Below are 17844 nucleotides of genomic sequence, written 5' to 3'. Positions count from 1 at the left end.
AACGTCTCATATACAACATTTCCACCAAGTGACTAAGGATACCAATGATAGCTACTTTTCCTCTCTTTGTTAGTACAGTACTTGCCATCCCAAAGCATTCTACTCCAAACAGCACCCATGCTACCTACACCTACAAAATAGATATACAGAAGCGATGCGACACCGCTGCTGACCAGTTTGCCCGTTAATCAGCAAGACGGAGCCTCGTTTGAACAAAGCCCTGCTTTCTGGCAAAACATGAGTCAGAAAGCCCACTGTATGAAACGTCGTGTGTGAAACATAAGGGGAATGTTGAAATAGCTACCAGGCTCAGTGGACAGGTCCGGTGTACATGCTTTGAAGCGCTCCAAACTCTTGTTTACATATACACAGAGAGAAACCCAGAGCTTTGGGATGGCTTGTTCCCACACTGTCCAACGGATTTGCAGAGAGTTTAATCCAAAAAGGGTAGCTTTACAGTACCAACCATCACCTACACAATTCACCCCTTCTCAGCCATAAAAATATCTTTGGCTTAAAATCAAAATGCTTCTAAATGAGGGTTGGGGTTTTTTTTCCCACATGGTAAATTCCTTAGACTTTTCTGTCCCTTAGCAGTTTCACGTGAACACAGAGAACAGAATTAGGCGAAGAATTAAGGTGGCTTAGGTAATTATAGCGGCACATGCTATCAGTTCAAGACAGAAGATTAGCACAGCGAGCTTCCAGTTAAAGGAGGTCTTCCCCTGTACTGTGAAAGGAATTGGGCGCTTTTTTGCTTTGTCTATCTAAAACATAAACAGTGTACCATGTCAAAGTGGCAATATATACACCATAAAAACTTCCCAGAGGCACTTTTTCTGGTACTTAAAAACTGAAGACATTTCAAGACGAAGTTGAAGAACCACTTTAAATCCACAAAGTATACAGCTATGCACCCTGTGGCTTTAAACCCAATGTAAAGTTTATATTGAATTATTTTCCTCTACATCTAGCATGACTAATTGTGTCACCTTTGGCCAAGGGAGATTTCTAATAAAAACTGCCTGGTAAAGAAAAAAGCAGCAAAGAACATTCTTAATCAAAAATGGCTTACTTGTAAAGCTGCAAGCAAACACGAAGTTAATCAAGGCAGAAGTGACCACTAAATGAAAATGCTTTGGATCACTCATACCTACCACAAAAGGAAGGTATTTTGAGACCAATTCACCACTTCGTTTTGCAGGTCATTTTCTCCGTTCTGCCCAGACTGCATTTATCAAATGCACAATGCTCAGTTCTTACTATTTTACCTCAAACTTCACAACAATTAATTCAATATTAACCAGATGGGGTTTATCATTTTAACTCCCCTCTCAAGGGGAAGTTAAAGCTGTAGAAGAATCTTAACTTTCACTTAACCAAGAAGTATTTGTATCAGTTCTTCAAATCGTAGAGAAAACAGATGTATGACTGGAGTGCGACAGCATTAGGGTGTCAAAACCAGAAGGCCCGCTGAAACAACACTACTTTTGTATTTGTACTTCATATTCAAATTAATTTGGTTATTTCAGGGTCATGGATTTTGATCACTTAAAGCTGACAATAATGTAAGTGGAACTGCTCAACACCTCTACGATCTATACTGGTGTTATTACCATGGCAATTTCTGTGTTTTGTTTTTTAACGATGAAAACAGTGGAGGCGGGTTTTAAAAAATACCTGAAGAGATGACACTGTGCCTTTAAATGCACCATCCCTAGAAATAATCCTCATCAAAAACACATTGTCATTTCTCTGGAGAAGAAAATGATCGCATTCATTCCTCCCTTCTTCCACTGCAGCGGCTTCTCCTTTCAGACACATCCAGAAATCTCCGAAAGCAGAATTCAGACCCGAACAATTTTATCCTGGCCTCTGCATGGGTGGAAAACTCTCTGCTGTATATTCACATTATTCTGGGCCCAGGCGTTTGCGATGGTTTCACATGGGCACATTGCAATGCTGATTTTTTTAAAACTATTTTTCAAACTGGAATCGCTTCTCAGCGCCAGTCTGACTGCATCACAACCAAAGGAATACTCAAATCCTAGAAATACAAGATGCTTTCTAAAGCCTACACGACACACCCCTAAAGTCACTTCAATAAACCTTCATAAGCCAGCAAACTCTACTGAAGTACCTACCAGCCTCGACGCAGTTAAAGGCAACTAACACGAACACCGAATGACATTAACACTATCTGAAACACAACACACAAGCAAGAAATAAGTAAAGCTTGACTACAGCATATCAGTCTACGCCGCCGATTTCTTTTGAGGAACCACGCGCGATCGCAAAGATAGGGCCGGTTTTGTTCGCATGGCTAAAGAGTCATCGGTTTCCTAAGGACACCTCTGTGGCACTTTAGAGGCTGGGGAATGCACGGAAAAAAACTTAAAGAAATGCTGCCAGAAAGAAAAAAAGTGACTGATAGTGGGGGAAGGAGACAGATGTTGGAAGCAAGCTGAGATGTTCCGCCAGGGAAGGAACTTGGTGCACAGACACTTGTGCTCGCAGCAGCTTGCACGGGCCTTGCAGCACCTCGACTGCTTGCAGTGTTCAGGGCAAGAAGTCGTCCAAGAGGTGGAGTTTTTACCCCCTTGGTTTTCACAGCCCCTCGTCCTCGGACCCTGGTACTGGTGGGGAGAGCTCCAGATGTCACAGCCGAGGCAGAGAGAAGGCAGAATTCAGGGAGCAGAGTTTGGAGCATCCCTTCGGCAGGGGGGGCTTTCTCAAAGCAAAGGACTTGCCAGAGCGAGATGCAAAACTGTGTCTATGAAGAGTGCCAACCAGAGAGGATAACGTGGGAAATGCTGCTACATTAGGATGAGATTTATTTTCACTCCCAGGAGATCCCTGACATAACTGTCCCTTTGAAGACTTTCAACACCGGGCTTCCAGCACTTGCCAAAGGCACCCAGGGCAGCTGCTGGCAGGGCAAAGCGCAGGCACCACGTGCCGCGTCCCAACAGGTATGCACGCGTGTACTTCCTACCGGTACTCAACTGATGCCTCAATTTAATCAGACCTAACGCGCGTATAACTTATTCAGGGACAACTGCTTCTTTTTCCCAACCCTTACTCTCAAAAACAACTTCAGAAATGACCCTGACGAGAAAAATCACAACTACCGTACCTTTCTGGACAGGAAAAGAACTAATCCTCTGCACCAGAGGCACTCGGTATTTGCCTTAACAACCAGCACTGCCAGGAAAGATCACTTTGTTATTGTGCGTGGGAGTCTCAGTATACACCTACTGAGGGAGGAACAGTTTTATCACACCTACCCAAAATCTGGACTTTGCAAGGGAATAAAAAAAAAAACAAAAAAACCCAAAAAAAACCCAAAAAAACCCCAACTTAGCTCCTTTCCCAGCTGTCACAAGCAAGGAATGAAAGTTTGGCAAAGATACAAGAGTTTTGCTCCATGTCAGAATGAGATATTAAAAACACACTTCAATAATTATCTTAGAAAACACGCCGAAAGGCGGAAAAGGGAAAATATAACGGGGGAGGGGGGGATGCAGGCAAGAGCAGGGGAGCATACTTGGCAGCGATAAAAAGCTGTACCGTTTGCTTACCTGGAAACAGGGAACAAAAAGCAGCTGCCTGCTCCTCTCAGCCTCCCAAAAGCAACTTGCCCGCTGACGGGCACCCGCTGGCCCACTCACGCAGCTCGGCTCTCAGGACTGCCAGCCTTCAGCTGCACAGCGAAGGCAAACCAAGAGCACCAGGCAAGTTAGCACCGTTCTGTGCCGTAAGCCCAATTTCAGCCGCGCATTTACCTAAATAAGGTGGATGTTATGCGTAAGGGAAGCGCAAAGTGTTTTAAGCAAACCTAAGTGTTCGTAAGAAGCCCTTCTGTGATCGACATATGCACAAGTCAAGTTGAAAAAGAAAAAAACCCAAGACTTCAGTCAAGGGATGTTGCAAAGAAAGCAATTTTTTTAATTAGCTGTCTGAGAAAAACCCTGTACTCTTGCCAAGAAGAAAAAGAAAGCCTTTGCCTAGGGTGACAGCTCACATCTCGACCCATCCTCATCATGTGCCTCCATCCTACCCGAGTGCTTCAGTGGGAGGTGTGAGTCTTTCCAGTTAGAACAGAGCCACGGGGACAAGCGAAATACCATCCGGACCGTCTCCCACCGACGAGAGCTGGAGTAATTAAGGGGTGAAAGGAAGCTGGGTTTAGCTGCCGCTTGACATACCTCCCTCCTACACGTGTCTCTTCTCTGTCACTCCCACACCTACAAGATGCCGCTCAGCTGCGTCGTCGAGGCACCTCTCCTTACACCTCCTCTCCCCATCTTCCGAGGTCCCGGCCTCTTTCCTGAACCCACCCATAAACCCCAAAATAGCCGTCTTGAAACCTAACGCAGCTCCAGGTTTGCATCCCCTGCAGTGAAAGGCGAGGGAGCTTCCCGACCCCGCGACACGAGGCAACCTGCCGGCGATGGAAGGGGTCCTGCCTTAGAGGAGCCCGACCCACTAAAAGAAGGTCCCCAACCAAGTATTCAGGGCCGGGACACAGTCATCTTCACCCCCGGTAGTCAGCCAGGTAATTAGCGGTCTCTCCGTGCGTTGTGCAATCTCTCCTTCGTGGGCTGCGAGCTGTGTCAGCAGGCAGCGCTGACCTCCTCGCCTGCGCCCTTCCCACAGCCTGCCTGCCCCCGAGCACCTTCCCATGCCCTTTCCCATTTTCTGGCACCCCAACAGCCTCTCCGACGGGCCCCCGGCTAGGCGGAGGGCACGTTTGCAATCGAAGCAGTAATTATCCTGCGTTTACCTCTGCCGCTGTGCTTCGTGTGACCTAAATACGCAACTCGCGGCGTTGGAGGTCGGAGGGGCAGAAAAAGGCGTGCTTCAGCTGACTCCATCACTTTGGACCGATCCGCTAGCCGGCCGTGCAGTTCTTGAAGACCAAAGTACCAAAGATTCCCCCCTACATTTACAGGAAAGTCTCCCTGATCATCTTCCCTACCTAAAATATTAATATCAAAACATTAAGCTATTTGGCCAGCCTGTCCGGAATTTTTCAAAGGCTTTCCACACTGGTCTGCCGTTGCTCTTACCGTTGTGAGCTGAAGCTAAAAGCTTTTGGAAAATCCCACCCCATGTCTTGAAGAGCCAGGAAAGAAACTGGATTGCTGAAAAACCCACCACCACTAATAGAAAGAGGACTCTTGGCACGCCCCGACTGTGCTGCATCTGCTCCACTAAGTAGGTACATTTATTTCAATCCTGTAGCTGTCTCTCGCTATTTATAGCTGCCAGCTTAATGAACTTTCAGGGTAGACACCAAGCCTGAGCCCTCCTAAACTGATGTTTAAATATCCTTGTTGAATTAATTCAATCTCATTATGGATGGACTGTTCCACAGTCGGACTGGCAACTTCCACTCCTCACTGGAATACAACTGGGAGGTTCGCCGTAATACAGCGTCTTTTCCTGCAAGGCAGGCGCTCTCAGTTGGGAAGCAATACCAGAAATTTACTTCACAGTAAACCAGATGGCACATCAAGAAGGTAGGAAGACCATTTAAGAACAGCCGAAGAGATCACAAATGCATTTTTAAGAGACATATGATTAAACAGCCACCTCACACTCAACTTCAGGACAAACAGGAGGAATTCTGTAAGCGTCCCCGGCACAGACATTTTGACAAGCAGTCTCTGTCTGGGGCTGCAGGCAGGTGTACCTACAGACCAGGCATGCTGCGTTCTCCTCAAAATGCCGTATCATTTCCACAACCCTGCATGCAGCTTGTTTCCCAATTTGTGCAGAAGCGCTCCTGAGAAGAGGCAATTTTGTGCCGGAGAGCTGCAAAGCTTGCGCTTTGTAAGGAGAGGCATGCCACAGAGAGCCTGGAAAACCCCTGCCGAATGCACCGCGGACGTCAAACGGACTGCACTTAAAACTAGAAAGAGATGGTTTCCACACCGGCGGGCTCAAATTGCTTTTTCCACGAGTGGTTTCAAACAGAGCCTCGTCTCTGTTTCGGAGGCCGTGCCAGGGACAGAGCCTTCTCTCTATTCCTCAGCTCGTGCCAGGCACGAAGGCTCGCTCCGTCCCCACGGGTGCTTCCAGCACAGCCCTCAGCACACCCCTGTGGGAATTTCACCTACTGCGTTTACAAGCAGACTCCCCCGCTTCAGCACCCCGTTTAAGACGGTAGATACACAAGGCCTGAAATAACGTTGCCCAAGGAAACCGTCCACAAGCACCAATATCGAGTAGACACGCATCAAAATACGATCATTCTCAAGAAACGGGAAGGATGAGGTGCACAGATTGTAACTTCGCCGCTGGTGGGACAGTTAGCGATCCAGAAACGCCCGCATCCATGCTCAGGTCTTCTAGATTTCAGCAGGAATTACGGACCTGACGAAGCACTTGGAGAACCAAGAGCACAAAGGAATCAATGGGCGTTTCAGCCCCATAGGTGGGCCTTCGTTTCTGATAAAGATCGTGTCGGTGAGTGACAGAACACAGGGAAAAACAAGAGTAGCTTGGCCTCCGGCGATACCTGGCTAGCACCGTTCAGAGATACTGCACTCGTGTTATTAAACTATTTTAGACCCCCACACAGCACCACTTAGCACTTAGACCCACTAGAAGACCTGAAGAACCTGAAAGGACCAAAAAACGTACTCGTTAGGCAAGAAGCAATCCATAATGTAAAGAAAACTGAGGATACTAATGCCGTCAACTTCAGGGGGTCCCACAGCAACCAGAAGCAACAGACAAACTGTTGTACTTGGATTAAAAATGAAAAAGCCTCCACTTAAGCGTGGAAAATTCACGCCACAAGACTGCTCACCACAACATCTTTTACATTGCCAGCCATCCCGATAAGCAAAGCACTGATTAATCAGTTTTAAAAAAAAAAAACAAAAAGTGCCAACTGATGTTGCAGGATCTGTCAGGTTCAGACAATCTATTAGAGATAATTACAGTTATCTCTCCACGTCAAACATCCTCCTGAGCACTACTTCAATGCAGGTATTCAGCAGCAAACTCCTAGCACACATACCCAAAATTGACAGCAACCTTCAAGCAAGCGGGATTCTCTGGAGTTCCAGCTTTCCTAGCCCCAGAATACACAGAACTTACTTTTGAGAGAAGGCTGCATTTTAAATTAGAATTGTTAAAAGGTGCATATTAACCCATAGTGAGGGAGGATGCTTGGCGATCACTAGAGGGACACAGCAGTTGCCTACATAGCAAATCTGATCCATCCAGATCAACCCTCACCTTCAGTGGGAGAGATGCACTCCATCCAGAATGACGGCACAAGCCTCAAACAGCACCTTAATGAAATGACTCTGCTGCAAACGTTTTCTCCTTCAGCAAAACGCTCCTCTTAACCCACATCTGAGGGCTCGAGAGAGGTTTTTTTTACTAAAACCTTCAAGAACTACTGCTGGTGGGTGGAAGAGGAATTTCTCTGAGCAAACTGCAAACCTTTACAAACCTTTGATGGGAAGACATATCAACCCTTCCCTCTCCCTTGCTATACGGGTCCTCTAGAAACTACTCCAACAGACAGATCCAGATTTTCAACCTCTTTTCCCCATTTCTGGTTTTGTGTCCTGTAAACAGGATCATAGTTACACCCTTCAGCTGGTAAAGAAAACCTTCTGTAAGCTTAGCCCACATGTGACCATATGCAGAAGAGCTGCAACTAACTGTGTCAAATGGAAGATGGCCTCAGCTCACAACCACTTATCCCTCCTTCAAGGTTTTCCAAAATTCAGATTCTGCAGTTATATTTATCCACCTATCAACATTTTGCCTCCTGCCAAAAATCAGGTTTTACTCTCTTCATGGATGCAAGCGCTAAGAAAATTCTATTACAAGATGCAATTTATTAGTTTCATGGGCCCCTCATTACCGCTTGTTGCTTTTGGGTCCCAGTACCTTGCTGAAGCCACTGCCAAAGCTAAGTATCAGAGTCATTTCTGAAGCCCAACACTGCATGGGGCAGAGTGCCCTGAATGCCCATTTCCAGTAAACTATGAACACTGAATTTCCTTTCCTGCCCCTCCATTTTCTTAAGCGTTACGCTGAGTTTAGACAAATCTTTCACTCTGGCAACAAGAATTTTTCAGACCCGCAAGTGGTTTTAACAAAAACAATCAGTAAACCATACAGTATTGCAGCAAGGCTCTACACCCCACAACTTGTGGGATAAAGCCTTTTTACTTGGCCAATAGCAATAACATATCATTAAAGGAAAAATCTACTCTTATAGCCCTTCAGCAAAGGGAACTCCCGAAGACTCCCTCTTGGTCTTTAAAGGCAGGGCATTTACATCTACAAATATGTGCTCATATGCATGTAAAGTACTATACTTAGGATGAGGATAAAGACATCCCATGTTTACAACTAAAGAGTAATGTCAGCAGGCAGCTTACCAGCCCATCAAAGCAAATTCCTTCTTTATCCTATTTCCACATAACGTGGTTAAAAACGAAAGTGGAAAGAGGCCGAAGTCAGGCAGCCAACGAGACTTTGTGATTCAGAGGAGAAAGACCCCAAGAATGTAAGATGCTGCAATCCGCTTGCCTATTGCCTTCTTTCCATAAATTGTGAGTGAAGGCTCGCATCCTCCTCAAACTCGCAGGCTGCATTAACAGCTCTGCAAAACGTTACAGAGCAGAGGAGTGAGCACCGCTTCGCGTGAATGCGGGGCGCAGAAGTGCCATGCCCACACCTTCCCACCCTGACTTTTTAAACTGAGAAAAAGAAAAATTAAGAAGTGCTACCACCAGTTAACTTCCCAAAAGCAAGGTTTGAGGATGTTCATTGCTAGCTAGCTTTAAAGTCACTCCAAAGAACAGAGAATTTTCCATCTTCTGTTACTTACATTACTAGCATCATTTTTGTGATTATTTTGTGTAGAACACCTTAGGGCTTGAACTGAGGTGCAGCACTGCAAGTCATTACTTCATAGCTTATAATACTAGTCCTTGACTACACATGAAACTCCCCAAGATATTTTGGCAGGGGACAGGTATTTTATATTTTGGGCTTCTTGCCCTCCATTTGCTTGGAATCACCTTTGCCTATAAAAGGACTTTTCCCCCAGCCACTGAATTCAAGGGTCACGAATACACGCAGACAGCTTCTTACTTCCCAGAAACCACAGGCCACACACAGATCAAGTGCACAAAGATGAGAATTCCCATTCTGTCAACAAATCCTGTATTTTTCTACTTCTGTTTCTTCTGACATGGTAATCGCTCACATCAGCCCAAGTCTGTACCCCATATTCCAAGCACTTCTGTTCTAAACGGGCTATCAGAGCTTCAAAATAGAGAGATCCACCTCTTCGTTAACCTGTACCTACTGCACGTGCAGTCTGTCTAAGGGGCGCAGGGCTGGGCCAGGCCAAGAACAACCCAAGCAAGTTCTGCACAAGCACAGGCACCTCCGCAGAGCACCTCTTACTGCTGCGTACCTAAACACGGTGTCTACACGCTGCCTGCTACGAGAGAGCTTACCCAGAGACACGGTTTCATTGGGTTTGAGCCAGGGAGGTGAGCCACGTGAACTTGGAGGGCAACCAGAGAAAGAGAAGAAACCCCTTCCCAGATCAAGCAGAGATGCGTTTCCTCGTGGGAAAATCTCCGCACGTCTCTAGTGAAGAATGAGGAAGAGGGAAACGGATTCAGATCGCAGCCCGTCCCAAAGCAGAAACTTGTATCTGCCTTCCCTGTTCCTCCCTTGTCTTGTCCCTTGCAAGTAACAGCAAACTATACCATCCGCCTCATATTGAGATAAGCCATCAGCCGACCGGAGAAGGCAGAAGCAGGCTTGACGCCTCTACCCGTGCCAGGGGACAAGCCTCCTCCGGCGTTCCACCATCAACTCTCTTCTCTGTCCAGCCGAGGCTTTTCTTCACCCCACAAAGTGCATTAACCACAGTTAATGATAGACCAAAATACTAGCGGGTCGATACTCCAGCCATTAGCACTACAAAACTCACTCAGCCTTCCCTCTGAAAACCCCATTTTACCCATCGCCTCTCAACATCCTATCCTTCCCCTTCTGCAGTGCTCTGACAGCACGTTCAACTCTTTTCCAACTCTTAAGGTGTGTTTTAGGCAGATAAGAAGAGGGTCTTTAAAGCCCACTTACTAGTAACACAATAACAGATACTTTTTTTTTGTTAACCTCAAAAATACTTGTAATGCCAGCACGGGTGGATGGATGGTGCAGAACAACTACTGCTAAAAAGTGTTTCCTTCTTACTGGTCCTAAGTGGAAACCAGGGCCAGGCTGGTTAAAGGAGGTGCTTTTAGAAATAAAGTGCTGATACCCTTCAGCTGGAACATGGATTTGTAATAGTCTGCGGTTAAAGGAAGCCACATTTCTGCTAGCACCAGTGTCAGCAGTCCTGCCTGAGAACAAGGGTGTGAACTCCAATTTTCTCTCCGAGCCCAGAGACAGCCCCTGCAGGCCTGGAATATACTGAAAGGGCTCTGCAGAGGGAACATTGCCTTCAAGCCTCCTCCTCAGCGTATCAGAGAATATCCCTGTCTGGATTTTTGAAGGAGGCATCTTTCCCAAGCAGTAATTTACTTAGGATAAAACATATCTGTACATGTTGAATTTCCCTAACTCTCTCCAGATGGCAGAGCTGAAGGTTGTTTATAAACTACCAGAGTTTGGCTTGTTTGACTGAACTGGACACAGATTAAAAAAAAAGGATTGACATTTCCAGACTGCACCAATTCCCAAATACAGAAGTGCAGCTAGACCGGTTTTGCACTGGAACAAAACATTTCTAGGGAAGGTTTGCATTTCTGGACCTGTTTACTCTGTTGCCTATATCCACAGACATGTTCCATCAGGTTCGTTTGTTGTGGGACAAGCGGCTTGACCCGGTGAGTCAAGTCCAGATTTGGTCAAAATCTGATTGCACCATTTTCACCGAAGAAGCTGAGAACCATCTTCAGGTAAGGTATCTGGGTTTAGGCTTCACAGTCCTTAGGGACAGATCAAGAAATACAAGTGATGTATCAAATCAAAGCTGGCTTAAGCTTTCTACTCAGTAAAAACAAAGCTCTCAGTATAGGGAGACAATCAAGCAGCTTCCTAAACTCCTAGGAACTATTTTAACTACTACGTTATTAAAGATTTTGCAAATCAAACTTTATATGCTTGTCCTTGTACTTGAAGATGAAATAAACTACCAATTGTATACAAGCTGAACTCACAGTGTCTAATACTTGTCCAATTTAATAATTGCAAAAATCAACAGAGAAGGAGCTCTCTGGATTTTATAAACTGAGATGCACTGTACCTTTCCTCAAGATGTTTGGGTTTTCTTCATGTAAAATTGGATTTTGCTTGCTTTAAAACATAGTTAACAAAACAGAATATATGAATCAAAAGTCTTCCAATTCTAAGGAAAAGATTAAAACGTCCTCCAGTTCAGTCCCGTCATCTCACCAATGACTACATAAACAGCACTTTCATTTTATTATCTCATTAAACTTGCATACATCCATCACCTCCTCTGCAGCCTTTCGGAAGGCACTGTCCTACACATTATATTCACAACCCAGTATTCATCGAGCCTCGGTCTCTGACGGATACTTGAAGCTTGCATGAATCCAATCCTTTTTTTTTAATGGTGAGCAGAGTCCCTGGTTACAGCCAGCCATCACGCAACGTGGTGTTATGCGAAGGTCATTTATACAGCTGTCCCAGCAGCCCTTAATCCTGGGAACTGCAACACCCTCCCTCTTCTATTCTTGGGTCCCTTCACAAGAAAGGCACTGAGCTGCGTAAGACGGCACAGCGGACTCAGGATTTCCTCTTTCCTTGGTGTCCACCACTTCTTTTTTTTCTCCTCTTCTGATGACATGGAAACACTGTGTACCCCACACACTTAACCCCCATTTTTAAAAAAGAAAGACCTGGGGAACTACAGGCCCATCAGTCTCACCTCTGTGCCCGGCAAGATCATGGAGTCGATCCTCCTAGAAACTACGCTGAGGCACACGGAAAATAAGGAGGTGACTGGTGACAGCCAACATGGCTTCACTAAGGGCAAATCGTGCCTGACAAATTCGGTGGCCTTCTACGACAGGGTTACAGCTTTGGTGGATAAGGGAAGAGCAACTGACATCATCTACCTGGACTCGTGCAAAGCATTCAACACTGTCCCGCACGACATCCTTGTCTCTACGTTGGAGAGACATGGATCTGATGGATGGACCACTCGGTGAATAAGGAATTGGCTGGACGGTCGCACTCAAAGAGTTGCGGTCAACGGCTCGATGTCCGAGTAGAGACCAGTGATGAGTGGTGTTCCTCAGGGGTCGGTATTGGGACCATCACTGTTTAACATCTTTGTCAGTGACGTTGACAGTGGGATTGAGTGTACCCTCAGCAAGTTTGCTGATGACATCAAGCTGTGTGGTGTGGTTGACATGCTGGAGGGAAGGGATGCCCTCCAGAGGGGCCCCGACAGCCTTGAGAGGTGGGCCCGTTCGAACCTCATGAAGTTGAACAAGGTCAAGTGCGAGGTCCTGCACATGGGTTGGGGCAATCCCATGCACGTGTACAGGCTGGGCGATGAGTGGAATGAAAGCAGCCCTGAAGAGAAGGACTTGGGGGTGTTGGTTGACAAGAAGCTCAACACGACCCAGCAATGTGCGTTTGCAGCCCAGAAAGCAACCATATCCTCGGCTGCATCACAAGAAGCATGACCAGCAGGTCAAGGGAGGTGATTCTCCCCCTCTACTCTGCCCTTGTGAGACTCCACAAGTCTGGAATACTGCATTCAGCTCTGGGGTACCCAACATAAGAAGGGCATGGACCTGTCAGAGCAAGTCCAGATGGTCAGAGGGCTGGAGCACCTCTCTTATGAAGACAGCCTGAGAGAGTTGGGGTTGTTCAGCCTGGAGAAGAGAAGGCTCTAGGGAGACCTTACAGCAGCCTGCCAGTACCTAAAGGGAGCCTGCAAGAAAGCCGGAGAGGAACTTTTTCCAAGGGCATATAGTGATAGGACAGGGGGTAATGGCTTTAAACTGAAAGAGGGGAGATATTTAGATTGGATGTAAGGAAGAAATTCTTCCTTGCGAGGGTGGTGAGGCACTGGCACAGGTTGCCCACAGAGGTTGTGGCTGCCCCATCCCTGGCAGTGTTCAAGGCCAGGTTGGATGGGGCTTTGAGCAACCTGGTTGAGTGGAAGGTGTCCCTGCCCATGGCAGGGGGGTTGGAACTAGATGATCTTTAAGGTCCCTTCCAACCCAAACCATGCTATGAATCTATGATCCAGCAAGCCCCTGCAGAGCTGACCTAGCTCTGACAGATGCAGTCCCTTCATAATCATTGATCCCTCTAAAATGACCTGAAGCATGTTAGACCAATGCTCACTCTCTGGTTGTCTCCGTTCTCTGCATTTCACTTCTTGCTCAGTTTCTGGTTTTTTTTTTCCCCCCCTTTCAAAGAAGAAAAGCAAAATCCAAAACTCCCTCCTTCCTGGCCACACTGCAGTCACTGGCCAACTGGCACTGCTACTCCATAGCGAATACCTTCATTCTGCCCCACTCTACTAAACCACACAGCCCTAACAGATATTTCAGCTTCTGATGCCACATACTCTCTACTGACAGCTGTCTCAAATATATGTAATGTATTTCATTTCAGCTTTCTCCCAATTCCATTAAAACTGCTGTTCAAAATTCCCCAGTTCTTTGTTTCTTATATTCTTACTCTTTTGAAACCGAATTTGAGCCACATACCCTTCAGTCATTTACTATTAACAGAAGAAGACTGAAAAAGACTGAGATTGCTTGCCGTGATTGCCAGTAATGAATAGCAGACTAAACTGGTAAGCTTTGTCTGAAGAGAACTAGTCTTCTCTTGGACACACTTGCCATGACTGAGAGCGAACACAGCAGCTGGATACATGGCGCACATAAGCCATTCAGACCCTCAAAAAGCCTTCATCAAAGTTCCAGTAAGAGACATCTAAACCTGGAACAGTCTGAATATCCAAGAACTGTCTCAGAGCAGCAACCACCTAAGAGACAGAAGACAAAATGGAAATGAAGAGCCATTTATAAATGATGGAGAACGTAAAAGGCGGAACAGCAGAAATTTCTGAAGGAAGACTGGCATTACTCCATAGGCAGAACTAGAGAAGAAAGGCTTGTTAGCAAGCAAAAGAAGCGTAGGCAACAAAAAACTCAGGTCAGCTATGAGGACAAGAGTTTCAGAAGGGAAAAAAAACCCGGGGATATGAGGCAACAGGTAATTCAATGTTTGGAAATTCGAGACAGTAATTTGAACTACTCCTATCCTTTACAGTGTTCTAAATTAACTGTGCCAGTTCGTAAAAAGATCTGGCCACCAGCGTAAAACAGCAAGTCCCTGCAAGAACCTGGTAAAGTATCTGGATACGTGAGACAGTGAACAATACAGAAAAAGTTACAAATGATGTAGTATTAATGCTATTGCATGGGACACCTGGAATATTGTGTGGTATTTAAGTGATCCCACTGCGAAAATATGTAGTGCAAAGAGGTCAGGGTGGAAAAGACTACGGGAAAATTCTCAGATAGAGAAAGATGAAAAGAGTGCACATTTTTATGTGCAGATAAAGAGTAGACAAGAACATACTAATCTATAGAAACAAAAGACGAAAAAATACCATTAACCCTTTCTCAAATGACACAAAAGAGGAACAAGGATGAACAAAATGAAAGGCAGTAAATCAAAACCTGATGGAAGACACAGGTTGTCAACCACGGGCACAATTAGCTTGTTGAAACAATTCCCCTAGGATATCGATACATCCAGAGGCCAAAAAGGAATTTCTACAGATCTGGTCACCTGCACAGCAAACAACAGAGATGGAAATATAAAAATTACACTTAAAATATCTAGAGTTCTTGAAGACAGGTGATTATGTCTTTCGGTGTAAAACCAACTCCTGATTTCTGAGCATTAAGTAAACTTCCTTGGAACAACTAGGGAACTAGAGCGACGAAGAGCAAGTGGACTTTGTGACTTGCCTTCCTTTCCAGTTGCTGCTCTCTGAAGTATCTGCATCAGCAAAAGTAACAGGCCCTGGGCTAAAGCCATGACTGATGCGACGCTATGTTACTGTCTTTATATACAGCAACTATCCAGCAACATAATCTCAGAACGAAAAATTCACATTTTTTTCGATCAAAGATCACGTTGTGTGACCCCTGCTTGCTCCTCTCCCTCTCTCTCTCTGGAAGCATTTTCCCCACTTACAAACAAGTTCCTTAATGAAACTCCAACCATCCGGAATTAGCCTCAATAATCTGATCTATATCGCATCCTGGGCTGTTCTCTTATATTCAAACCCTGTTAGCATGTTCCCAGTTTAGCAGGCTGTCACCATTTCTCTCCCAGTTCTATTTAAGCAGCCATCCCGCAGATTTCAGAACAACCTTGTGGCCAACAGAGAAGACAGCAAGAGGAATGGGACCTTATGACAGTCGCCTATGATATTACCAAAGAGCTGCGTAGTGATGACGTTAGATAAAGATCTCTCTCCTCTGGTGAACAATTTCAGTACGAATGGAGGTATAGGGCATCGAAAATGGACCTCATCTGCCTACCAAAATTCAGATATTCAACCCCTACAGATACTCAAACATACAGTAACGCTACATTTTATTATTCTTTTTGTTTGCAAAACTTAAAATTGGTTAACTACTGAAGGGAAAAGACCTACTAGCACCACAAGTTATAGATACAACGAAGCCACATCCCAAGTAGGTATGTTTCTCTCAGTCTATAGCAGTGGTCTTGGTGCTTCTCATCAACCTGCTCCTGCGAGGCCGTTTCTAGCTGAAACCACGGGGTGCTTGAATTCTCGAGAGGGTGCACATCCTGAGAGCTGGGGCAGAAGCTGCAATAGATCTGTCTAGGCATCTACTCAGTCTTTGCATCTCCTTGCTATCTCTTTACACCCAGTGTCAAATTGCTTTTTAAAATTTGGCCTGTTCCTTGCTGGCATTAGCTCAGAAGCAAACTCGGGTGATACGGAGGGATGAAATGTCTGCTCCTGCCCGTACGTTTTCCAAGCCACAGCAACCATTCAGCAGCTATTGATTAAGACTACTCTGACCCTGCAACATGAGACAACTGTTTTCGTGGATTCAGTTTCCTCCTCCGTGATCAGATCAGGAGCAGATCACTAGACAACAGACCGCTGTAGTGAGCGACAACTGAAACCAGTACTTACTGAGCGGTTTAAGGATGCTGCTGCTTGTCTCATCAGCATTTTCTACGTCTGATTTGTCGGAGTAGTTCTCAGAGATTTTCTCCTTTTCCTTCTTTTCTTTGTGCCCAGGTCTTCTTCTGTGACGCCTCCTTCTCCTATAGCTCTTCGGCACGTGGACCCCAATGTAAATAGTGTGATGACCTAGGGAACACAAGCACAGCAAATATTAATTTCGACTGCATCACTGGCCAGTACAGTTCATGCTGCGTTTCATTCCAACAGGCAAGAGAAGTATCTTTCTTTGCTGGCCTAACATTAATTAGTACTGTATTTCTTGTCTCCAAACGTGAGCTAGGAGCTCTTCAGCTACCATTTGGAAAAGTATTTTTTGTACAGTCATTTCTGAGAGTGCATGCCAGTGCAGACTCTCTGATAATTATTCTATCCTTGTGACTCATTTAAAAATAAAAATAAAAACCACAGAAGGCCTTCATACTCATTTTGCAATACTGAATACAGTGCTCTTCAAAAACAGTCTACGATAATTTTTCCATTTGTTTTACCAAATACATTGGCTGGACTTAACACCTACCTTGTGCAAACTGATCCAGCTTAATTGAAGAGCTTAAAGCAACAGAATTTCCATCACTTGACTATGTAGTCCATTGTAGAACAAGTGTCAAAGTACCATTAAGGTATTATTATAACACAGCAGATGAGGAAGAACTTACTAAGATAAGTTACTGTAAACTCCTAAGTACCTGACACTTTCCAAAATAAAAATTAAGTAATAAAAGAGTAAGTGCCAAATTGCATATGTTGACTGTAAACACAAAGTATGCCTTTTCCCTTTCATGTAGACTTTTGTTTCAAACTAAAGCACTTAAACTACACTTGCCAATTGTTGTCTTTTTGATGAGTTTGATAAAAATGTTTTATTTTCAGGGCTTTCTGCACTTCTACCAACTTGGGATAAATATCTTTATACATAAATATGTAAATACCTGTGCCCAGATAATTCAGACATCTAACTGCAAGCTTTGAAAAACAGCTCCTTCTGACTTAACGCTTGATAAATGATAGCTGTACTCTATGTTTTTGACCAAATTTGGTTTCCCCACTCATGTCTCAGTGTAGCCAAGCAGAGAGTTTCAGATAAACACGCATGCCGTATTACTGACTGACGTACATTTATCTGAACGAACGAGCCGCAAACGCACGTAAGAACCAATGTATTTATCTGTAGGTACAGTCATTTACTTCTGCTCCCAGAGCTGTCCGTCTGTGGAGTCACTGCCTCGGTCACCACGCATCCATCTATTCTTAGCCCATGCTTACACCTTGCATGAATGCACGGCTATTAAAAGCCCACGCGAGCACACCAGATGACACGTTCAAGAGAAGGCAGAGGCTACGGCTTTTGGAGCTGCCACCCCGACTCATTTGGCGACTGCCTCCCCAGCGAGAGGGCAGACCCCCCGAAGGGCAGCCTTCAGATCCCCGCTGCCATGACTGCTGTGGCTTTCAGATCCAAAGTTTCACAGCCAAAATACCCCTCAGTCCCAACTCCAAGCACCTACAGGTATCTGCCACAGAAGATATTCAACCGACAGACTCTC

At 45.3% G+C, this 17844-nt stretch overlaps 1 protein-coding gene across 14 annotated transcripts in view; it reads right to left on the bottom strand.

Annotated features, from left to right (window-relative positions):
* Nucleotides 1-17844, bottom strand: part of SLC4A4 (solute carrier family 4 member 4) — a 235429-nt gene that overhangs the window by 128032 nt on the left and 89553 nt on the right. For all 14 annotated transcript variants that reach the window (XM_069778238.1, XM_069778197.1, XM_069778216.1 and 11 more), the window contains one exon: nt 16247-16426. In XM_069778238.1, the coding sequence (XP_069634339.1) occupies nt 16247-16426 (180 nt within the window). The remainder of the gene's footprint in view (nt 1-16246; nt 16427-17844) is intronic.

The sequence above is a fragment of the Haliaeetus albicilla genome, chromosome 1, assembly GCF_947461875.1.
Source record: "Haliaeetus albicilla chromosome 1, bHalAlb1.1, whole genome shotgun sequence".
NCBI lineage: Eukaryota > Metazoa > Chordata > Aves > Accipitriformes > Accipitridae > Haliaeetus > Haliaeetus albicilla.
The sequence above is the reverse complement of the archived record's forward strand: the minus strand, read 5'-3'. Positions and strand labels throughout refer to the sequence as shown.